This window comes from Chaetodon auriga, chromosome 7 (genome assembly GCF_051107435.1).
Source record: "Chaetodon auriga isolate fChaAug3 chromosome 7, fChaAug3.hap1, whole genome shotgun sequence".
NCBI classification, from domain to species: Eukaryota; Metazoa; Chordata; class Actinopteri; order Chaetodontiformes; family Chaetodontidae; genus Chaetodon; species Chaetodon auriga.
This window is the reverse complement of record NC_135080.1, coordinates 6,652,447-6,677,561: the sequence shown is the minus strand read 5'-3', so window position 1 is coordinate 6,677,561 and position 25,115 is coordinate 6,652,447. Positions and strand designations below refer to the sequence as shown.

General features: G+C 46.0%; 1 protein-coding gene across 4 annotated transcripts in view; it reads left to right on the top strand.

Annotated features, from left to right (window-relative positions):
- robo1 (roundabout, axon guidance receptor, homolog 1 (Drosophila)) overlaps window positions 1-25,115 on the top strand; it is a 217,054-nt gene that overhangs the window by 106,147 nt on the left and 85,792 nt on the right. For all 4 annotated transcript variants that reach the window (XM_076734888.1, XM_076734890.1, XM_076734889.1 and 1 more), the window contains one exon: window positions 2,517-2,843. In XM_076734888.1, coding sequence (XP_076591003.1) covers window positions 2,517-2,843 — 327 coding nt within the window. The remainder of the gene's footprint in view (window positions 1-2,516; window positions 2,844-25,115) is intronic.

The window sequence follows — 25,115 nt, the reverse complement described above, 5'->3', positions numbered from 1 at the left end:
GCAGATAGCGGCGCAGCTCTTCAAAGTCCTCTTTAATAAAACATATTAGCCTGCCTTGTCTGGTGAAGGGCGGCGGTAGCAGTGCAGTTGCTGTGGTGGTAATGGGCCTGCATATGCTAGCATCATGAGGAGCGTTAGCTCAGCTCTGTGTCCCAGTATGCTGCCCGACCAAAGGGCTGCTCCTCGTTAGCATACGGTCTGTAGGTTCAAAAACGTGTGACGGGAGCAGGTTACAAATGGGGGTTAATTAGCCTCGGAGTGGTTCAGGCAGCTCCAATTGCCAGGAAGCACAGATATGTTTTTTTTTTTTTTTTTAGAAACATTATTCAGCATCAGATAGCAGACTAGTTCATTCTTGCTAAAGGCTTTATATGCCACTCTCTCTAATTCTCCATCTGTTTCTGTCTGTCTTTTAGAAATGCTTTAATCTCCACAGATATGTTTTCATACCCACAGAGTGAGTGACACACAGGAGCGAAGCAGTTTCAGAATTACAGGGATTTCTGTCTGAGACTTTGTCTTATTTGTCTTGTTGCCACTAAATGGTTATTCACCAACTGATTGGCTTTCGTCTGTTCGCTGCAAATAGAGTGGTTGTTAGTCGACTGGCAAATTTTGAATACGGTGGTCTCTGGCATAAAATCCACGGCGCTGCATCTGTCATATTGCACCATTTTAAGCACAGGATCTTATTTAATTATTCTCACCAGTAGGCTGTCTGAAAGTAAGTCTTTGTGTGACAGAATAACCAGAAGCCTTTCTTATTGTTGCTTATCAAGCAGCTTTTTTTTTTTTTGCAGCCATACATGGCCGCACATGTGCAGCTTATAAACATGAAACTATATCCCAAAAGAGGAGCTAGAGTCACGTGAGGACAACAGGTGTAGAGGATGCAAAGTCAAGAAGTCTGCCCTGTCATAAATGTCTGGTAATGACTTGAATAGACTTACGATCATGATGTCCTTCATCGGGGTACTGGATTAATTATATTTAATTCACCGTACTACACATTTGCTCTGAAGTGATTAATCTTCCAGAGAGCTGTCAGCGATTATGCTGACTTTACCTAAAAGATACGGCGACCATAAGAAGTTGCCTTCTCAGCACCAGATTTCTAGGGTAATGGGGGGGTGGGTGGAGGGCAGAGAAATGAGGCAGTGTGGTGAGTTCACGGGATGCTGGGTAAATTAATTGCAGGCCTCTGCCTCCAATTAGACCCGACTCTCTTTAATTGGTGCTGAATGGGATCCAAAGGCCCTATGCTGGGAGATATGAGGAGCAAAGACAAACTCTCTCTCTCTCTCTTACAAAGACACACACACACACGCATGCACATTGTGTGCAGGCACACAATGCATCCACAGCCACCAAGTCCCATCCTTCAGGAATTAACAACAGGAAGCTAATTTGTATGTAAAGCAGGTTTGATAGCCACAGCTGACTGGTCAGAAAGAGCAACAGTAATGGCCTGAGATAGTGCTGGGGTGTGAACCCCCTTGGCACTGCTGTTGGCTGCTGTCTCCCTTCAGCGGTGCAGTCTTTGCTCCTTCTTTGTCGCTAAGCTGTGCAGTACATCTGTATCTTATCTGCTATCTCTTAATTTCCTTTTACCTTTAAGTCATACTCTTGTTTACTGTTTCCTCCTTTTTTGCTCTTTGATCTGGGAAATGACAGAGTCACAGAGCTGGAGCAGTGCTAAGCTTCACAAAAGGAGCTGTTACTGTAATTAAAGGGTGACTTTACTCGCAGGTCGGTAGTTTATTTGGTCTTCGCTGCTTGCAGCAGTACCTGTTATTGTGCCTTAAAAAAATATGTTTCTTGACTTCCAAATTACATTGTCTGTATGTGAATGTGATGAATGTATATGAATGTTTTTTGGTGGATACTCCAGCGTCAATACTCATAAGTTGAGTATTGTGAAAAGCACAAAAAGGCACGATAGGTTGACGTTTGTGACATGAACATAAATATTTATGTGGAACTTTAAAGAGAAGTGTAATGGAAAGTTTTAGGCTTCAATCACTCAAAGAACAAGAATAGACCGGGATAAGATGGCCTGAATTTCTCTGATCGTCCTGTAACGTGTTTTTTTTTATACCATTCGAGCTAATGTGCTGCTCACTGCATGTCCCTGACCTTGCAGTCCTCACTGTGTATAAAACACTGACATCTCCTGTGTTTGGGCCTCATTTGCTCTGCTCATTAATTTGACTGCGCTGTGAGTCCATCTGCAAAGGCTGAATTAAACAGAGCGACCAGACTCGACTTTGTGCTCTATTCAACAGATCGCCACCACAGTTGAATGGAATGCTTATTTCTACTAGGTATTTCAAAGATGCCTGTTATCAGTTGCTAATTAGATACATTCATATTCAGAGTAAGGTGTAGTTGTTAAGACACTCCACAACATGTTGCACATTTTAGTTGGTTAAATATGGACTTCAAAGCCCACTGAAAAGGTATAAATCCTTACAAATCCTGTCAACTTAAATTTTTTTTTTGTCATTTCTTCTCAGGATCCCGTCTGCGCCAAGAGGACACCCCACCCCGGATTGTGGAGCACCCGTCTGACCTGATTGTTTCCAAAGGGGAGCCCGCCACTCTGAACTGTAAAGCAGAGGGGCGGCCAACCCCGACAGTGGAGTGGTACAAGGATGGAGAGCGGGTGGAAACAGACAGGGACAATCCCCGTTCGCAGCGCATGCTGCTGCCCAGTGGCTCCCTCTTCTTTCTACGCATCGTCCACGGACGACGGAGCAAGCCGGACGAGGGTTCCTACGTCTGCGTCGCCCGCAACTACCTGGGAGAGGCAGTGAGCCACAACGCCTCCCTGGAAGTAGCCAGTAAGTGCAGCATGTCTTCCTATTCCTTCTTCCCCTCCAGTGTGGGTGTGAATGGAGGAGTGTGGGTTTAGATGCAGCTGAATAGCAGGCTCCGGTTTCCTCCAGTGTTTCTGTGCTCAATGTGTTCATTGAGTTGGATAATCTCTTAGGAGATGGGCAGGATGTGTTTGGCCCAGTGGTCTCCGTAGACCTGCGGAGCCTTGGGGGGAGAAGTGGCCTGATCATTCCAGGGTGAGTGCCTCTCTAAAGGGCCCTCGGTAGGTGGTCAGGAGCTACAATGGGAACAAAGCTCTTTCTGTTTTGGCCCCGCTTCTGCTTTTTGTCAGAGGGATAGATATGAGGTTTTATATGGAAAGGAATGCAATCATTGCATCTGTTTAGTCATCTATTAATGAAGAGCTTTCCCACTCATTTAGATGAAGTATCACAGATTCTTCTTATTGTCTGCTACACTCATGCAACCACAGTCTAGCTTTGATGTAAAGTGGATTTAAGCATCTCCAGGGTCAACAGGCAGGCTTGGAACCATGTTATCAAGGAGTAGATTTGGAGTGAAGGGATACGCAGCGCAGGAAGAGAAAATCGTCTTTCTAAACCATTTAGTCTCTTTTGTGAGGGGTGACCTGTGTTGACAAATTTGTTCCCATGATTATTTAAAGGCTGCTTTCGTTGGTGAGGTCAGCTCTTCAGATATATTATCTCTTTGCTCTCTTGACTCGCTGAGAGTGAAGGCTGAGGAGGAGGAGGGCTCAGATATCAACCGCTCTTCTAGCATGCCCAGAGGCTGTCACCAAGCCGCTCACTGTAATCTAATCAAGATGGGGAAAGAAAGAGTTGTGTGAGTGTGTGTGTGTGTGTGTGTGTGTGTGTGTTTGGACGTGTACGTGTGCGAGTGGATGGGGAGTGTGGACGGTTGCAGGGGTGGGCATGAGCTCTCTGAGGGCAATGGTCTTCAGCATGAGGTGTCGCTGCTTGCCGTGTATTTTCAGATTGAAGCTGGAGTATACAGATGCGACAACAGATGCGCTTTTCAATATTCAATATAAAGAAGCATCAGATCGGAGACCTTTACAGGCCTCTTGTTCATACACTGGATTTTTATGGTGTGCTCCATGAGCCCTGCTGTGAAGGTGAGAGTAGAGCTCTGGCCTCAGATGATCAGAGAGGAGATGAGCTGCCGTAATGCAGTGCAGAGTACAGGGTGGTGGTCCAGCTGGTGTGCTGTCCTCATGTACCCTGCAGCATTTAATGCTAGCCAAGCCTGTCAACGGTAAAATTACAACTCTGCACAATTCAAATGTAATTATCTAAACTACTTTAGAGGCAAAGTAATTTTATAAAATATGAATATAAAAAAAAATACAAGAGAACTCAAGTGTTTGGCGCATACTACAAGTTTCCACAGATCAGAATGCTAAAAATATTTTCCCTAGTAGTAAATGATATACAGTGTTTATTTCAGAGGTGGGTTTTCAAGTAGAAAAACAAGACACTTGGCGGGACTCGCGAGGACCAGAGTACAGAGTAGCGTTGGCTCAGTCTCAACTTTGGGCTGCTTATTCTGTATAAGGTTCAAACAGACCCATAATGACAAGCCACTGCGCTCCAGCCCTCTCTCTCCCCTCGCTTAGCCGGTGTCTCTCGCTCCCCTCTCTGCAGCTCTTGCTTAACTACGTATAATTATGTTGTCGGAGCAACCGGGATGGAACCCTGCCGAAGGAAAAAGGCCGTAGAGAAAGAAAAGGCCCAGACGCACTGAAATTTCTTTACGAGGCTGCGTTTAAACTCCAGAGCGGAGAAACTACAAGCCATAAATCTGACTCATGAGGGCATAGAAGAAGGTTTTAGAGCGTTTCGCATCCCGTGTTGTCATTCAAGATGCTTGTCATACCTTAACTGCTGTGAGCCGAGCGTTGTCGACAGGGCCTTTTACTCAGATTCGGAGCAAAGTCGAGGGAACAACCAGGCGTTTAATTTCCAGTCCAATGCAGGAAGTGGTGGTTTTAATTGTGTTTACTTTGCCGAGCTCTCCTCCTCTAATGTTTTCACGTTAAAAGCTAAAAACACAACGTTTTTTGGAGATGTTATTCTAAGAGCCTGGCTTTTACAGTTTCCCTTACTCACCAGCGATTGTTAACATAATCCAAGTTTCAACAAGTCCTGTTTTGTCAGGCTAGGAGAGCTAACCCAGTTTGTTTGGTTTATCATTAACCACATGTACAGCACAGCCCGCAATCTTTCTATCTGAGATTCTTAACCCAGAGCGTGGGCTAATGCATTTACCATGAATCCTGTTTGCCTTGTGTATTCCAACAAGCTCAAGATAGGATTATTTTCCTATCATGTTATTATTTTCTTTGTATTATGGATGTTTGACGTCAAATAATGAACTTCCTTTGTGCTCAACGGCTGCCAGTCGATAAGGAATCGAGAGGAAGGCCACGTTGACTTTAGTCCTCCGCTGTTACTGAAACTGTGTTTGAAACATTGCGGCCATGTTTTCACCAGACAATCCGCAATCACTAAGAGAGTTACATGGGAACAATGTGTGTGCAGTATTCTGTATATTCTGTGATATGTCACAGTAATTTCCTTTCCCCAGTGCTCTGCGTGAGGCCCTGAGAGGCTCTATGAATAGCTTGTTTCTCTTTTCCTGGATGCGGAGATAGCAAAGTGAGGTAATGGACGGCACACTGCTCCACTTGAGCAGGCGATAACCTCAGGGCCTGCTGTCTAGTGGCCTGGCTGCCTGCACAGTGCTGACCGCACAGGGTTGGCTGTAGGCCTTATATCCACACACACACACTCCTCTCTCCAGAGGCAGGGTTTACTTTTTACAGCCACTAACAACAGAAGCAAAGTGATGTTTACTTGAATTTGGTCCATGGCATATAACTCTTTTCAGCCAAGTTTATCGCACAATCGCATTGATCTGGATGCTTCTGTGAAATCTCTCTCACCGCGTGCTGCCAGCTGGTCTCGCTCACTCTCTGATTCGAGGGGGAAGGTCAGGGCTTTGGATGTGTCGAAGGAGGCAGAGTTCATCCTGACAGATTTGGGGCCACGCCTGAGGGTCATCTGCAGAGCGGAGGACAGTTGGCTGGCATGCGCCAGTCTAAAGGCAGCATGGCCACCTCCCACTGATCTGAGGACTTGCCTGTCTCTCATGCAGGAAATCCCTTGTAGGACATCTGTTAGCTCTCAGAGACTCTGGGTCTTTGTGCTGCCCCCTTCAGCACAACCCCTCCTCTTGACACATAACAACTGAGTTTAGTCCATCTCACGTTTCTGTCATCCCTGTCCTCACCCATATCTGCTCTTTCCTCTGCATTATTTCTCCACTGTTGAGAACAAACCCTGCGATTGAAAACAGGGTGTTAAAGGTGGAGGCACAGTAATTATTTATTTGCCAGGGTGTTTGCCTTTCGTTAAATTATTACAAGTGTGCCATTCTAGTGCAGCAGCTCTCTGTTTTCACTGACTGGCTCACACCTCTCCCTCCATTTCTGTTATTTTAACCCCCTTTTCCTGCTACGCGAACACGTAGTACGTCCTAAACATTAAACGAGTCTATTAGGTGACGGGGAAGAAACAGGGAGTGAGGTAGAGAGAAAAGAAAACCCCAGCACAGAACGAGAGAGCGAGAGCTGAAGGAGAAAAAAAATCAGGACAGCTAACCCCAGCAGAAGCAGCATTGAGTGTGCTGGCGAGCTGCCAGGGGACTGGAGGCAGAGTGTGTTACAGCTCTGTGGCAGTTATTTGTCTCAGGGAGGTTCAGAGCAAATTGGTGCAAACGGCACAGCCAGGGTCTGCTTCATGAGTCAACATGCAGCTGAGGCGTGGGCTCCACACCACAGACTCTCCTTGGCCTCCACTCCAATCTGTTTTATGCTGGAATGCAGACCCTTCCGCACTCTCAAAGCCTGGTGGTGTGTGTGTGTGTGTGTGTGTGTGTGTGTGGCTGTCAAAGCTGACCTCTTTCTCTCTAAGAAAACCTTCATACAGTGTAAAAAGTTTTGCATTGACTTTGAAACAAACATTATTGATTAAACAGATTCTTTTAGTTTAAGAGTTGCTGCGTGTGTGTTCAAGGCTCATCTCAATCCAGTGCTGTTACTCTTGAAATTACAGTACATGGGAAACAACTGGCTACTATCTAATTAACCCAACCCCCCAAGCACATAGCTGTCAGCGCCATCTTTGTGAAACCTCCGCAGTCTTGAGATGTATTCCACACATGCATTTCAATTAGTCTTCTATTAATCCATATATGCAGATAGTGATTTTTATCATGCGTGCTGCGTGTGGTCTGTTGAACTTAGCGTATTTAGCACTTCAGGGTGTTTGCATAAATCAATGCAATCCATGTAATTAGACCTGCAGCATCTATTTGCTGCATTTGGTCGATACCTAAATGCTTTTTTCAGTGGAGAATTTCTGCGACAGGCAGCAAGACCTGCATTTCAAAAATGTGCGGTGTCTCTCGTAGCATGCCGTGCTCATTAGTGACCTGGATACGTACCTCGAAACTTCACCCATTTTCACTAAAGATGCCTGAGACACACGCTGAAAGATATTGGCTGACATAATTGACCCAAAATGCAGATGTCACTCCCTGCAGTGACAGCTGCCTGGAGTGAAGAGAAAAAAGATGCTCGTGTCTCTCTCAGTCATGTGAAAATGTGTCAAATGTCATAGTGATTTGGGGATTTTTAGAGCATGGTTGTTCACAAACACAAAAGCGTAGCCTCGCCCACACACAGCCCTCCCCCGCCAGAGCGAATACTGCCGGCTAGATGCGAGGCCAAGCGCTGAAAATGCTCACCACGGGAAAGAGAGCAGCGTAGCAGCGGATAAGAGCCAGAGCCGGGAAGCAGGGCAGCTTTTTAACAGAGTTTTAGGTGCTTTGTGTGGTTTTAAAGCGAACACTGGCACCAAGCCTAAAGAGAATCTCACACCCTGCAGAGTGAGAGAAAGTCGTATGAATGGATTGGTTCATATACAGAATGAAACCATGGAAATAACAAGATTGGGTGAGGCAAGACTTCCTGCATTTGGGGAGTGTGTGAGTGTGTCCGTGTGTGTGTGTGTTTGATTCAATCAATCTGCCAGTGTGTCCACGCTGCTCTAGTGAGCAGTGACTAGCAGAGTGTTGTATGAAGGAGGGTGTACATGAGCTAAAGGGGCAGGTGTACAGACATGGGTAAAGGAGCCTGCTCAAAGTCCCATCAATCACTCCATGCTCCACCCGTCTCTGACAGCCCACTGGGCCGGGAAAGACAGGGCAGACACGGCCTCCAAAAGCGCCCCAGAACCCCCTTCATCCCCCCTCCCGTCCCTGTTCCTCTTACAGAAAGCAGAGGGTGAAGACAAAGCGGAGCACAGTGTGAGATGTGATTCGCGCTCTGTATCTTATCATCTGCATTATCAGATTGTCACGGTGGAATTTTGGAGGAAATTGAACCATAAATACAGAGCCCCGCTGAGCGCTGTACTCTTTAATGGCGACATAAAATACTTCTTCAGATGGCGTAAGCCTGAGTCTGTCCCTTTAGTGTGATAGATATTTGAGTATTAAATATAGGATTGATCTCTCTCTAAAGATAGAGAATGAAATGCAGTAGACGTGCTGAACGCATCCGCTTTGTTTCTGCCTTTCGGATCTCCGCTCAGTGTGCGTTCACGTAGGAAATGGCTGGGCTCTGTTAACAAGGGAGGGAATGCTGACATATGGAGACCACTTTAAGCACTTTCCCCTGTTTCTGCGAAGGCTTTCGCCGTTGATCCATTTCCACACCGTGGCGGTGTACAGATACCTCGGGATGTCTTTGAAAAAACAGAGCTGCTGCACCGCTTTCTGTTTGGGTGCCTGGACACCTCCCTAAACTCCTGTGCGTCAGACCTTTTTTTTCCTCTCTGTCGTCACAGTGACTGCGTATTCATCTCTATGTAATCCTTGCCTCTGGCTGTAGTACAGAACAGGATCATGGGAAAGAAGGCAGCAGGGTCCCAGGACACTGAAGTATGATATTAACATTATGAAGTGCTAGACTAGAGCAGATAAGATAGAATGTGTGAGCTCTTGAGTCCAGTGGTCCTGCACCACCACTCAGGAGGACCGCTGATAGCAGAATACTTTCACTTCCTCCCCTCTTAAAAACATCTTTATTGTTTGAGTGTGTGCATCTTTTATCAACATGTTTCCATATTTTGTTTGAGGCGTGCTTTTGGCTCTGCTCCACGTGTGATAAATGCTCTTGGTGGTAAGCTGTGTGTCAGTGCTTGTGAGAACCAGATGAATGTATGCTGCTGACTCTAATCTCCACTTCTTCTGCGGAGACCCGGGTATTACTCTTGTTGTGAGGCGTAATCTCCTCTTGGTCTGAGCCTCTCCTGTGGCCAGAGAGGCTGTGCGTATGTGTGTTTATGTGTCTGTGAGGTTCGTGCATGCGTACGTGTGTGCTTGCATTCTGGTGTCTGGTCATATGACGAGGCGTTCTGCTCTGCCGACATGCTCTGGTTATTAAACCTGGGTTAAGCCCTCACTTGAAACCTTCTATCATGCTCCTCGATCCGAGACGATGGAGTTAGGGAGGATTAAGGGGTTTGGAGACGGGAACTTCAGGGATTTTCAGCTAACATTTTGGCAAAGTTAGAAAAATGTGCTCAAGGGCCACAGTCTGTCCACCCTGGGTGAGCCTGCATGGACCTTGTGATGGCCTGTTTTCTTGTCTGCACTCTTTACTCCCAGAAGACAGAAAATCAATTCATCACCTATTGATAGTTTTTCAGCAGGCCTCTAGTGCAGACATCTAGCTTGGTTAAAGTACAGCAAGGGTACAAAACAAGAGCAGAGACATGTCAGACACATACTTGACAAGCATGCAAAGAAAACAACATTCAGTATATCTGCACATACTAGATTATGGATATTCACATTTATAATGACCTGTGGTGTTACTGATGTATGTATATGGCACACACATTAGTTTTATCCCTGAAATGGATGGTAGCTGTAATTTGTTGATGTGTGGGGTTTGTGGAGGTGTTGAGAGGCAGAGTTTTGGTTGAACAACAGTGGCCATAGGAAGACGAACTGATTCTGCTCAGGTTCAATGGACTGATAGCACAGGAAACGGTGTCTGGGCCATGACTGTGCTATACCAGCCTTTATCTGATCTATGTTCCCTTTCGAACATGCTATCCTCTCTTCCCCTCTCCTCTCTATTTCTGTTTCTCCCTCCGCATTTTCCCCACCGTGTTCCTTCCCTCTCTCAGTCTCCTGTGAATTGATAGACAGAAAACAACGAGAGAGACGGGGTTTATTTCCTAGGCCCTTGTGAAGGAGAAGGGATGGGTAAAAAGGCATCTGAAATTTTATCAGAGTTGTAGCATGTTGCTGAGCCTGGAGCAAGACAGACAGGAAGAGCTGATGAGCTAAGCAGCAGACCCAAACACTGATAACGATCTGCCTTGTGCTATCCGACTACAAATGAAAGGAAAGTCTACTTGCTGCTGACTACGGATAGTCGCAGCCGCGCCATCCGTCAATGACAGATGCAAACGGGGCATACATGATGGAATTCAGTTGTCATCTAATTGTCCTTGGTTGCTGTGGGAGCTAATCTGATCATTAAAGCAACAATTGAGAGAAAATGAGTTTGTCCTTGTCGTGTCACGGACACGAGGGTGCGTCCTAAAATACGAGTGCGAGTCGTGGCTCATTGTCACGGTGTAGATCTTATGCAAGCTTTCTGTTAGCCTGAGCTTTCTGTAATGCTAGCAGGCCATTTCTAAGCCCAAGATATTCAGCACGCTAGGTCTCACGTTACAAATGAAGGGATTGACTCCATTACCGCAGTAATGACGCACTAATGACAAAAGACATAAAAAGAAAGGGATGAACCATCAACCAGCAGTGAACATAACTGAAAGCATGCAGCTCGTATCTTTTGTCTCACTTGTTTAAGCATCTGTTTCATCTTATTAGCTTCAAGAATGTTGTTTATGCACCTCAGGCTTAACTACATGTGCGGGTACATAATCGTCCTCAGTGGAGTGTATGTAAACATGTACAATAGTCTAATTAGGCCCATAAAGAGAAGGGCGGCTTGACTGAGCGATGAATAGAACAGATACACTCTCACCTCTTCTTTGTGCCTGCGTGACCTTTCTAAACAGGGTGTGGCAAGGACACAAAAGGATCTCCGTGTAACCATATCCTGCAAAGAGTCGCATAAAAGACAGACAGGGGGACGTCATGTGTAAAAGGAGAAAAATGGAGAGGATCCATTCAGAATTCAAACAGTAGTCAGTTGCTGTGGGTGAGTTTGAAATAGCTGACATCTGACTCAGTGAGGCCCGGTATTGTATGACCATGGTGCTGCTGTTAGGCTCGGGGGTGACATTTCTATTCTCCCTTCCAGACCTCTCTCCCTCTCTGTCGTGCACTGGGATCAGATTCTAATCTGTCAGTGGTGCCTCAGCTCCATTTAGCCGATTGGCTCCCATCTGATGGATGGGATAGAAAGCCCTTCAGTGACCAGGCGGGATGTGGCAAGTCCTTTTCCCAGAGTTCTTCACTTCGCTCAAAATAGCTTACTCACCGATGCCACTTTAGTTTTATACAACCATGAGTTGAGATGCTGTGCAAAACATAAATTATACGGAAATTGATCATTTGCCAATTCTTTTTGACAGATACGTCAACTTCATCTGTTGTGTAAATATCTGCTTATTCTGAGTTTGATTCCAGCAACACGTTTCAAACAAGTTGGGACTGGAGCAACTAAAGACTGGGAAAGATGTGGAACGCTCCAACAACACCTGTTTGGAACGTTCCACAGGTAAACAGGTTCATTGGTAACGGGTGATAGTATCATGATTGGGTGTGAAAGGGGCATCCTGGAAAGGCTCAGTCGTTCTCAAGTGAGGATGCAGCGAGGTTCACCACTTTGTGAGCACATGATTGTATGAAGGATGTTACTACATGAGCTCAGGAACACTTCAGTCCCACCTTTTTTGGAATCGGGTTGTCCTCCTAGGGCAGCATTACTCGCTGATACGGTCAGGCATTACTCGCCACTTCCCCTCCAGCCTTACAACGTAACCTCTGGTGCTTCGTTTGGACTCTGGACTCAGTGAGCATCATGCCGACAATCACGATGTGGTAGCAGATGATCTCGGGACCTGGCCTTTGCGTCCAGTCTCGTTTTTCCCTGCCAATGGGATTAGTGGAGAGTGCCGACTCTGCAGGTGGAGCTGTAAGTTAATTTGCCCCACTGTTTGGAGCTATAATAGCTTATTGATTGCCTGACAGAGATGCAAGAAGCAGCATGGAAGGGCACAGAGAGGGTAGAGAATAAGTTAATCATCGCTCAGTGTGTTGCCAGGATTTAATCACATTACCCAAGGTTCACCACTGCCATGTAAATTCATTTTCAACCTTCAGAGCTGGAGCGACTTCTCTGAGAAAGAGGGGACCCTGCTGATTTCCTGAAACCTTTCCTCAGCTGCGGTCTGGTCTCCACCGGCCTGGTGCTCCCTGCCCGGCTCCTGCCTCAATCCTGTGGGATGCAGGCTCCCTGCCCAGGGGCCCAGCTTAATTCATGCTAAGCTGTCGGGTTAATTTTAACTATACTACCCGGTGGTGACCTCCATCTGCTGTAGTGCTGCTCCGGTTGTCTGCAAAACACCAGCCTGGCCTCCACGATTCAGACCATAACTCCCAGACAGCTGTTTGGACCATCATTCATTTCTTCCACTACTCTTTCCCAAGCTAAAGTGCTCCTGTGCAGTGTGTGTGTACAGTATGAGCAGGAAGGTGTGTGTGTGTGTGTGTGTGTGTGTGCGCGTTTCTCAGAGGAACTCTGGCCCATTAGCGCTGCCATCATATACACATTCTCACTACGGCTGGTTACCTGGAAACTGCACATACTGCTTTTATTTGACGGGTGGCCGTCTAGCTGCCAGCACAGATTGAGAGAACTCTCCCCGACTTTAACAGCTTCAAGCAAGGCTGTCATTAGCACTGCTCAACATCACGGCTGGACTGTAGCAGAGCTGAGTCAGTTTTAACCCTGCCAGCCAGGACTGATTGTGCTATCACTTAGGCCCAAAACCTGCTGCCTCCATGCTTAATCTCAAGGTTCTGTGGGGGTATGGCATTGGCTTGTGTTTACACAGAAATCAGCAGAACCAGGTTCAGCAGTGGTTGGAGTTTGCCCATGCTTCAGCCTGCCTTCTATCAATCTGTCTGCACCCGAACGCTCAGCTAACCTAAAGCAAAACAATGGCACGGAGAGGAGAGAGGTGAAAGAGTGAGATAGTGTAAACACAGAGGAAGAGAAATGTTGACCTTGCACCCCATCACATACACCCACTGTCACTGACCCGATGGCCGAATTCCTCTCTGGCAACAACAGCAGCAACATCTGGCACCAGTGTCCACCTTAACCCAGATCTCAACCTCATCAGGTCTCCTCACCAGCGGGACTCCAGGTACAACATGTGGATTACTCTCTCGTCAGAAAAGCCTTGATGTGGTTTAAAATAATTGGAGTCTGGTGCTCGGAGATCAAACGCACAGAAGGAGCGATGGGAAGCAACAACAAAGACAGGGATAAATTGTTGAATAGAAAATAGCGGACGAGCTGCAATTAAGCTTGGTATGAGAGAGTAGATGGAGGTGGCTCCAGTTGGACGGAGAGCCTCTCTTGGCTCGACGGAGGAAGATAAGGGGACAGGTGGTGTTCTGTTCTCTCAAAGATCTCCGACAGCTGGCAACTCTCTTGCTATACGCGTGCTGCCACAGAATGTATGCGTGCGTGTCCCTGAGAGTGTGATATGCCTGTTTGTGTGACATTTGTTTGTGAGTGCGTGTGTGTTTATAGCTACATGCGCCTGCATTTGGTGGTTGTTTGAGCACTTGCCAGCTGAGATATCTCCCTAAAGTCGGTCTCAACTCTCATACCTGGGCTCTTTTTTGTAGCTTCCTTGTTCTTTTTTTTTCCTCTGCTCACTGGCAGCCCCGTGGCATCGGGCCATTTTATACCAGTCTTTTCCACTTGAAGATTTTTCTTCCTCTGTGTTATGGCTTCAGTGTGTAGCAATAATCTGTGAACGCCTAGCAGGTTGATTCCTGTTCTGACCCAGTTCAGACTTAAGGAGTGGTCTTTTCATGTCACTCAGTCTGATGTTTGCGTTGTCTGTTGCTTGCTTACCTGCCTCGCAGCCTTTTTCTGTGACTTTGGATTTCGCCTCTGCCGCGCTGCTAAAGACTAATGTTAATATTTCTGTCATGACTGCAGATCTTGCATATTTTATCGACTATTAAAACGCTCTAAAACTGACAAATAGCACACTTAACATTTCCTGTTCTTGTCTGAAAGTTCTGGGTATTTGATTGTGTTAAGTTTGCTTCTCTCAGAAACTTGATTTCATGACCAATGAACACTTTTCCATGCAAAGCAGATGCCGGGATAACAAATGAGCCAAAACAGAAGGGACTTAAAATTCCTCTGTGTTGGTCTGGCAGGATGTAGTGTTCATGTACTCTGGTTAGTTCAGAGTCCTTTACTGTGTTGGCTTTGGGCTCGTTCCACATCCAGCTTTGTGTTTGATCGGGCGGTGGAGTGGTAGCCACTGAGAAGAGCTCGTGTCATCTCAGTGGCCGACTGCTTTTGTTTGCAGAAAAGAAGAGATGGCACTAAATGGGCCAGAGGCGGTTATTTGCTGCTGGCAAACAGACGCCGTCCTCAGTGGTGAGGCACTCAGTTGCCACTGTGGCCTGACAGCTGGCTTTCACCCCTCGGCTCAGAGGAGTTTGTTCACAATGCAAGTTGCTCTTAAATGTAATTCGTGCTCTTAAACTCTGCGTGGCCATCGCGCTCTGGTGGACACTCAGAATAGAGATTTCCCTCCAGCGCCGCTTTTGGTCAGCAGAATTGGAATCCATTTCTTAGACCATTATTGATTGATGTCAACTGTTATAAGTGCTCTCTTTTTTCTCCGTGTTGTACCAGCGGTTTCTTTGAAGTTGCCATGATTCCTTTCAGCTTCCCACCTTCAATGGAACAGTTGGCCTGCACCTGATCCATTGATGTTTCACGCCCCAGAGGTCACCTTTACGGCGGGGGAACTTTTTCATATGCAAAAATAAATGACACTGTTTTAAGATGAAAGAGCTCCGTTCACCGGCACCATCTGTATTCACTCTCCTCCTTTCTCTGTATATGTTATTCCCCAACTGTCTTGATTACAAGTTATAGCCTCCACCTCATATAAATCACAGTGATGGGAATGTATTCGTGATCTAATCAGCTGTTAAAGTAGTCCCGTAATGACATTGAATATCCCTTCAAGACCATAATTACACTTACCTCCAGCCCATCGGCCACACATATGTCATCATTTATGCACATTGACTCTTTCAAGAATCCTGTCAGTGTATTCCCTCTGAAATGTGCACCTCATCAGGTGTGAAGCTCTTGTAATTAACAGTTGTCGAGACAATTCTGCAAATCAATAATTTCTAATTGCTTGGGGTGGTTCACACACACCCCCGCCACTTCATGCAAATTGTTTTGGGGGATTTTTTGGCCGTAGTGAAGTAACAGTTATGCTTGTGTAGTTTAATTATTCACGCACCGTTTAGCACTGAGATTCACTGTTCAGTGTCTCCTCCCATGCTGGAGGCATATGCTCGTTATTCGTCCTTCCTACGAGTGGCAACGCTATTTTCTGGAAATAACAGAGGAAAAAAAAAGCAGCGCTGCAAGAACAAGTCCTTTGCAATGACTAGATCACACACTGCTTCCACTCTTTTTTGATTCACTTTGCCACAAAAAGAATTTCTGCTGCAGTACTTTCAAGCTTGAATTGTATCAGAAAATATGGTTTCCTTTCATCCCGCATAAGATTCCAACTATTTCCCCTCAGGCGAAGCCACATAAAGCCAGCTTTGTCCTCCAGACACACGGACGTTATTATAGCTGTCCTCATATGACTATAAATATATTCATTTTGAACATCAACTGTTATTCATCTTGACCATAAAGTTGTAAAGAGTCCTATAAAACTCACTTTGGCATGTACTCCAGGACACAAGGGAAATGTCAGCAATGACTTTTTGTGATACAGAACTGCACATTTAAGTCTGTGCGCACGAATTACGACAGTGTGTACGCCACAGTGTGTCAGTCAGATGGAGATGTCACAGTTTTGCAGAAATCCAGTTTCCCTCCTGCAAATGAGTGTAACCATGGGCAGCATGTCATTTCAGTGTTTTTGTACATTTATGTGTGAATTTGATTCCAAAGGTTCATATGCCAGATTGTTGTTTCCAGACTTGGTAAAAACAGCGAGTCTGTCCAATTGCAAGACAAGCACACGTTAGAGGGTGCCAGGATATTCCCAAGAGAGGTGAAAAATCAGAGAGGCTGGTCAGAGGGAGAGAAAATCTCAGCCAAGTTCTCAGCAGACAGCTTTTTTGTCTCACGTTGTCTGGAAACTGTCACAGGAGAAGAGATCAAGGTGACCATTTCATCCATTCCAAACAAGCCTGGAGCCCGTGGCCATTGGCCGCTCTTTCCTGAAGGCAGGCGGAGCGGAGCATAAACCCTTAAAGCAGGTTTTAAACAAACAGTCTGGCGAGGACACTGTGTGTGGCTTTTCTGTTCAGATGCCCCGTCTTCCTCCCTGCGCTCTCTGAGCAGCGCGTATCCGTCTGATTTATCTGTGCAAGGTGAGATAAGACTCTCCCTTAGCTCGTCTGTTAATCCTCTCAGCCGCGGATGCAGAATGAGCATCTGTCCGGCTTTTAGGCAAGGTTTGCTGGGTGGAAATGATAGACTGGACATTAAATGCACACCTGTATTACCTCGAGAATCTGGCTTTTTGTGAGGAATTCGGTGTTTTATCTTAACAGGCTTCCCATTGGTCACTGGGTTTTGGAAGATCTTTGAGCAGGCAGGGAACGTCAGTGGATTTAATACATTTCAAGTCAAGGATTATCACTCTATTTTTCAAATGTGGAATTTTAATAGAATTGTTTTTCCAACTTAAGCTGGTAGTTTGCAGCTGATTCTTCTCTTCAGCGAACCCAGATGTTGCACAATGAGACTGTTTTTCACTTTAGAGCTGCAACCTCTGCAGAACAGGACAGAATACAGTTTGGGGCTCACAAAAATTCTTCATTATAGTCATGAAAACTCATGAAATGTTAAATCTGAGCCATGGTGAGAACCCCGTCACAAGGTGCACAACTCAATGCCTCGTTGTCAGCGTCTTCCATACAGAAATCATCGTTCCTCTCCTCCTGTATCTCCACGTGATCTGCAGCGAGTGCTTATAATCGCTAAGTACTGTAGGGACCATATTCATCAGTCAGCTTTGATGTTCAGTTAAAAGACTGTTCTGGTGCTCTCCTGTAGAACTAAGTTAAACAGATGCTCACTTTGGGGTTTTTTTTTGCCAATGATCACAAGTGAGTTTGTGGAACAAAGTGAGACGAATGAGACCCGAGGGAACATCTTTCAGCAGGGGTGCGGGTGCGTGTGTGCGTGTGTGTGTGTGTGTGTGTGTGTGTGTGTGTGTGTGTGTGTGTGTGAGTGTGAGAGAGAGAGAGTGTGAGTGCTCTAAGTTTGTGCGTGCTTGTGTGTGTGCGCTCTGGACGTATGGACAGACACCAGATGAAACCGATTTATATCCTCGACACGTCTGTATTCATCAGGGAGCTTCAGCATCACTCTGTCCTGCTGACAGCATTGGCTTGTAATTGGCTGACTGACTGAGTGCCTCCTCTATTGGTCCAGGCCAGAGACGTTTAACTCTGATATGGACAATGCCACAGTCTGGCCCTCGGGTCAGCAACAGCGAGACGTGGACAGCGATCGGTAGTTAACTTAGAAAGAGAATAAAAATGACTCATATTTCATGGACCGCGCTTCGCCCACCATGCACGCTGCATCGCTGAACTACAACAACTGCCCTCAGCTGCCCTTCTTTAACCAACATTATTTCTTTGTTCCTGATCCAAAGAAGTGTCATCACTACATTTGCCAAAATTACAGGGATTGGCATTGGGATAATGAAATTTTGTTGTGCTGCGCGTATCGCTCAGGCTGGAATTACACTTTGGGTGATGAGTGAAAGTAGATGGACGCAGTGCGTTGATAGCGTACAGCTGGAGAGCATAAAACTAGCTGAATGTCATCAAGGTAATCAGATGAACTGAGCTATCAAGCAGAGTTTTAATGAAATACTCTGAGTGATCCCCAGTTCACAAATAGAGCGCCGCTTTCTAAGATGCTTCATTTATTTACGGGAGCCAAGCGCGTGCTGAGAGCGGCTTAGTGATTAGAAACCATCGGAAACGTGACATAACCAGGTGCAGGATCGTTCGTTTGCACGAACCCGCGCACCTGTCGTACAGGCGCATGGACAGCATCAGGGACGAAGCGAGGAAGTTTCAGAGACAAAGTACATACTGTTCAGCAATGGAAATAGAGGCTCTTCAGCAGCATCTCTTTGATGTAGTAGACAAAAAGCAGGGATAGTGTCCCTGAAGAGCACTTATGTTCAGGATACATCCCTCCCTCTCTGAGCCTCAGCTGCTATCATTTTAAAAGCTGGGTTTTTACTGTACAGTAACAACCATTTATATGATAATGCTCCAGGGGTATATAAACCACTAACGCTACCATGTATTCCACTCTTTCCACTCTTTTTCCCTCAGTGTGGTGCCTATCATTATACTGTGCATACTGGCACAGAACCGAATGCTAAGCGAGTGATAAGAATAAATGGAGTGGGTTTTAGTTTCCAGACATTACTGGTCTTGCAGTCCTCGGTATTTTTTTCCGCAGCAGTGTGGTCTCGGTGATCAGCCTCCGCTTGGCGCTCGCTGGTGACTGGTATCTGTCAGCGAGAGAGTTGGAGGTCCTCAGTCTCCCTTCTCTTTGACCTCCCTCCTTGCACCTTTAATCCCGTCTGTCTCTGTTTATAAACTTTGTACATTTTGACAGCCGGTGCGGGGAGGTTTTGGGGGGCAAAGGGACTTTTTTCTTTTATCGTCCTGAGCCCCACTTCCCCACTCCTCAGCCAGCGGGGAGAGACACTCTAAGGGCTTAAAAATAATCACTCACTGTTTTCAGTGAGGGGCTTTCTAATCGAGCCTGGACTGACCCCTGAATGTGACCGTGCTCTCTGGTTTCCATCCCAGCACTTGATTGAAATGGGAAAAGTGGACCGAGATTCAGCTCATTCTTATTTATTTATGTTTGGTCGTCCCCTGTTTTGCATGGCCCAGCGGTGGATTAGCACTCTATAGATGGATCCGCAGTGGAGGGGCCCCACTTCCCTGACACACTCAGGGGGGCTGGAATGTGCAACACACCGCCAGGACTAATGGTGTATGAGAGGGGGGCGGAATGAGCTGTCTGCCTCGATCCACCACTTTACTGTGCGGGGAGCTGTGCACGCTGCATTTCTCCAGTTGTCGTCCCCACAATGTGTCGTACCTCTGGCTCTACAGTACACAGGTTTGAAATTTAGCCCTGAAGAGAAGCAGCATCATAGAAATCACAGCATGTAAGGCACAATCTGACTTCTGACACTGGCCAGAAAACGGACGCTTTCAGGCCTGTGAAACAGACCCCTGTAAACAATGTTGACAGCATGCTTGTGTACGAGGAAGTGCGAGCAGGATGCAGGATCTTTGTAGGTTAAACACATGTCATGGCCACAACAGTGTGTCCGTTTATTCTAGTTTTACATGCTGCATGCTGTCAAACTCTGACCGACAACTAAATCTGCTGGCTTATATTAGAACTAAGCCACTGTGTAATTGAATATTAGTTAAATCCTCGCCATACTACTGAGATTTGACCTAAAAAACAAACAAACCTGTAATTGGAGTACAGTGCCCCCCTCAGGCATCGCAGTTGGCCTTCTGCAATTGTATTTATCTTAATTTAATTAGGCTTTTTTTTCTCATTCTGTTGAGGTTTTCTTAAGGACCGTTGTCAGATTTTAAATGCATTTAGAAGGTGGTTGCATTGTTTTGACTCTCAATTTGACAATACCTTTTAAGTTGGTATGGATCTAAAATTGTGTGGCATCATTATCTCCCCGCCTTTGAAAATCTCTGTGCACAGCATACAGCTGTGTATAAATAAAATATCAGAACGGGCTTTGTTCGTCTTTGTTTCGTATTGGCTCGTCCGGCTCTTACGCTGCTTTAAAAAAAGCTCTTCGCAGTAATAAGGACAAAGTAAGAAGAACTGTTATTAGAGCTGAAGTTAAGTGAGGAAACAGGAGAGAATTGGTGCCATGTTTTAGAATCTGTGGAGAGTTATGCTGACATCCTCTGTGCATAATGTACTTTACAGTGAGCCCCCTGATTAATGCAGAGGAGTATTTAAGTGGCGCCAGGAGGACATAAGCTGAGACGGTAGAGTTGTTTGATAAAACATCTCTAATTAAAATCTGTGTTTCCTCTCCGTTGTTCTTTGTATATATTATCTGTATTTTACTGAGCTCTCTCGGGATCAAGATAAATTGCATTAATTAAGTTCGGCTCCAAACGAGCCATTTTTCTGTGTTTAGTAATATTTGTTGCTGTGGATTGCCGCGCGTGCTAATTGAATGGCTTGTTAACTAGGTAACAGCCAGGAGACTTCAAAAAGCCCATCTGCATCCCTCAGTTGTGTCTCCACATCACACTTGCCTTGCAGATGTCTGCTGCAACTGTTCAGCTTTGTCCTCTGTTGATCTGTAGAGATGTGTGTCCTTCAGGGGTGCACTGGGAGCTGTGCAGCAAAAACACAGGTCAGCGGTCTGACCGTCCCTCTGGAAGCAGACACAGGATACAGGAGACAGCAAAGGAGAGGCAATGCTATTATCTTCCCCCGTGATGGTAGCAAGGGGTTTTTTTAATCGTCTTTCATTGTGTGCCCTGGAGCTCAGTGTGTTTTCCCTGTAGATGCTTCTCCCGTTGCAGCCTCACAGTCACCCTCTCACTCTATTCTCCAAACCACTCTGCAGTAAAATTAGATTTTATGATTTTTGGGTCATTGCAGCTTCCTGAGTACTGTATACCAGGGATGCATAAAAAGTTCTGGATGCTTTGTTCGAAACCACCACAATGTGTGAGCAGTAAGTTTAGAAATGACAGCATGAAGTACTGTAGTTCTGCTCTTTTATTTTTGCTCTGTTTTTCAGAGGCACAATTTACCACATCCATGTTTTTAATTTTTAATGCCACAGCATTTGGAAAATGTGAAAGATGGATAGAGTTTAAATGACAAAGTGCATTTTTAAGAAATAATGAAAGAAGCCGACAAACAAACAGCAACTGAAATGCCTGGCGCTGACCTCTTTATAGTAATTTCTAGGCGGGAGAGGAGAGAACGGACGTGATGGATGTATGGGCAGACTCATCTTAACACTCTCAGCAGGGGTGCCACTTAAAGCAGGCCACTTACTAACTTACACAGGAAGGAAGGACATGACTATTTTTTTTCCACGCAGCCTGTTGTTTACAAAATCTGAATGCCAGATCTCCATCTGTTCAAGCCAAATTACAGCAGTGCTGTGCATAATTCCCCTGCGTTCAGAGAGATTTTCATTCTGTATATCATCATTGGATAGATCGTAGTGAATATAGAATACACATACATATGTAACACGGAGTAGACGTGAAAGTCTGATTAGTAATTGTCAAAAATCAGCTTAAAGAATGGGAAAACAGCATTTTTTCTGCGTGTAATTGTGGGCTATTTTCCCTCTGTCTTCATTTTCTCTCTCTGGCTCAGCATCTCTCAGGACTCTCTCTGCCCGGGCAGTGGTAGAGTTGACATTTACCCCTCCTGTAGACAAAGAGCGCTGGCAGACTGAATGGGGAATGGAGGGAGTAGCCGGCAACTCCGGGGCACAGGCCAGATGGATTAACTTGAAAGGCATGGCATTGTAAACCAAATTCAAATTAATCCCTTTTTTGTGTCCCTTGATGGAACAATGGTTCTTTCCTGGGCCTCAGAGAGACATTGACGCTGAAGGGAGAGTCAGGCCTTCACCATATCCGACAGTCTATTCACATCGCTGCTCTCAATTACCTGCCACAGGAATAAGGCACTTTCTCAACACTGGAAAAATTACCTCTCTTGTAATGCAATTCAAGGCAGGACCCATGAACTGAATATATTTGAATATTAATTTACAAATCACGTCGTGTAGTAAATATGCACCTCTGGAAACCGGCTTCATTATCTGCCCCCTTTTTTTTTTTTTTGTCCTGGTCTGACTTGCATTTTCATTGCAAACGCGCTGTCAGGATTTCCATATAAAACAGTTCTCAGACCGTTTGGCCCTGTCCAGTTTTTTCAGAGCACGTCTGTTTCCTCTGTGGCGCTGACTCGCTGACACAGCCCAACAAATAAAAGTGAACTCTGAAACCCCTCTCTGCAGGACCGAACCCCTGAACCCTGCTGACCCCAGCCCCACATCACCCAAAGTTCTGCGTTCTACCGCTATTTGACCAGTATTTATTTTCAAACGCAGTGTGGCCTCGCCATCGTTTTTGTAAGAATGTCCCTGTCTGCCAGCGTCTTCTCTGTTTTCATTGTGTTCCTCAATGACCCGCGCCGTTCTATGTTCTGTTTCCTGAAGACATTTTTATGGGAAAGCGTGTTGGTAAATCGCTATTAAATTCCTTTCGTAGCCGCTTCTTAATTCTTCCTCCTCCCTCTTGTTTGTGTGTGTGTGTGTGTAATACGCAGCAGAAGTAGGACAAGAGGTCCCACTGTTCCAGCTTGTATTATTTGATGCAGCCATTCATTAATTATCTTCCCTGCACAGTCGTCCTTATCGCTCATTGTTTCCTTTTTTTTGGTTTTCGCTTCAAGCACCTTGTTCCACGCCATTCTAATCCCAGCTCTTTGTTAAATCATTTGCCTATCCAATATCCTTGGGACTCTGTGAAAGAATGGAAAGAGCACATTACATGTAGCTACATACGGAGTGTGTGGATCTCACACATGCTGCGTTTTTTGCCATGTGGCTTCTAGGAAACCGGAGAAAGTGGAAGCTGAAAGTTCAGAGTCTTTAGTGAGATAAACGCCGATCGTCCTCGCCATGAGGAGGGACACGGTGAGCAGAGAATAGATTGCCGGCTGTCACTCTCTGCCTTTTTTTTGTTGCACATCTGTCCCTGAGGCTGTTTGTTGCCGACTGGCTCGGAGACTGGATTTATGTTGTGTTTAAGTCAAGAAATGTTTGGATTTATCACCAGAACCTTTGGAGGAGTTTGTTCACTCGGGGTATGAACACACACACGCACACACACACACACACACACACCTCCAACTCCTGAATGTCACACGCGCTTTAGCTCTGCCGCCCGGCTCTGTTGATGGTGGACTAAATGATCCATGGCGGTGTATATGGACCGCACCTCCTCTCATTGGTCACAGCCACTTGCTTTTTATTGAATCGACCAGGTTAGTCCATACAAATGTTGACTCATATGTTATCATCATTGCCTATCAGCGCAGTGCAATTTATGGCAGTGTCATTCAAAGTGATGACTTTTGTCCTCCAGCCTGTCCTGAAAACATGGTTTCCATCTTTTCGTATGAGGCTATTAACCCTCAGCTGCTGCACCCCTCCACTCTGGAGCCATTTTCCGAGGTTCTGTCCCAGAGGTGACCCCTCTGGAATCCGCCGCCATGGCCCATGTGGCATCACGCTAAACCTCAAATTGTTTACCCACTGAGCTATTAATAAACAAACTTCATGACAAGCACATCAGTGACAGACGGGGAGCATGCCGGACAGTCGCTTATAGACAGTAAGGCACATGGGGGAGAATTATAGACATTGGGGGACTGAAAGTATGCTTAAATCTGTTTGTGGAACAGGGCGTGTGGGGGAAACGATATTTGTGCCCCTGCTGAGCTCTGGGTGCTGTGATGAATGGCGCTGTATAGCGTTTTACTGCCCTGTGCATTCCTGTGTCTGGGCTGTTTACTGTTACCACACCTCGCTCCTCTGTGTGTAGTGGTAACCAGCCGGGTAACACATGGCGCTGTCTATGCCAAGAACATTGCCCCAGCGTAGTTCTTCTGACCCCGTTTCAAACCTAATTCACTCCGCCGCCCAGAGTAGTCGCATACCAGTGGCATAGCTTCATGGCATAAAGCTCAAGAGATCTGAAGGTTGGGGAACAAAACAGTGCTGCAGCTGTAGAAGGGAATCAATGGACACAATTGTGAACATGACAGAGGGGATTTAATGTTCAGCGGCATTTTAAACCATTAGCTACCGTCTCTTGTCTTGTTATCCAAACTGGCCATGTTGCACAGCTGTATGTTTTTTTTCCCCTTTCTGTCAGATAGATTGCATGGCTCGTTAAGGCAGGATTTAGTGTCAGATCCACATTAGCTGCAGGAAAGACAGTGGCCGCTCAAACTGTAATTAGACAGAGAGTCAGCTCAGGCGCAGTCCCTTGAAGACCGGCCAGAGACACGACTCCCATCATAATGTGTGGACAGTAGATGATCGCTTTGGGACAGGTGGGGATGTCAACATGACCTTCAGTTCGCCTGTGCATGTGAGGGTGTGACGCGGGTCCCCGGCTTCACAGAGGGTCTCTTGTCTCGTTAGAGAAACGTTGATGGTTCGAACATTAAGTGAAGGACATTAGCTGGCGTGGCCACTCCTCACGCAGCAGCCTCAGTCTGGATGTTTTCACCTGCTAAATGACGCCGTCGGCCAAGTGTTTTAACTCGCTGTTGTGGAGAATGCTAACAACCGTGAGGGAAACGGTTCCAGTTTGAGAGGCAATCCCCCAGTCGCTTCACAATCTCGGCGCCATCTTGGCATGTCCCCTAGTTAACGTTTGTGGAAAGAAAGAGGAAATTCAGCGTTCAGTGACAACTGTGAAATCATCTGAGATAGCGCTGAAGTGGAGGATTAGGCTGGGATGGAGCCAGAGGAGAGCACAGCTACTGAGGGAGAGAGATGGAGGAGGAACTGTTCCCAGCAAAACGCACTGAATAGATTTTTAGAGCCTCTGTAATTGTCTTTCTCTTTGTCTGCTGTCCTGGAAAACCACCCACTCCTCCTCCTCGCCTTGTCTTTTCCCCTCCCACTGAAGTTCTTTCAGCTTTGGAGAGCTTTTGCTGAAATCCTATAGGTGATAACCAGTAACACAGTCGTTAATGCCTTTTTGTTGCGACGCAGACATTTTGCTGATCCGGATCTAAATCTAAA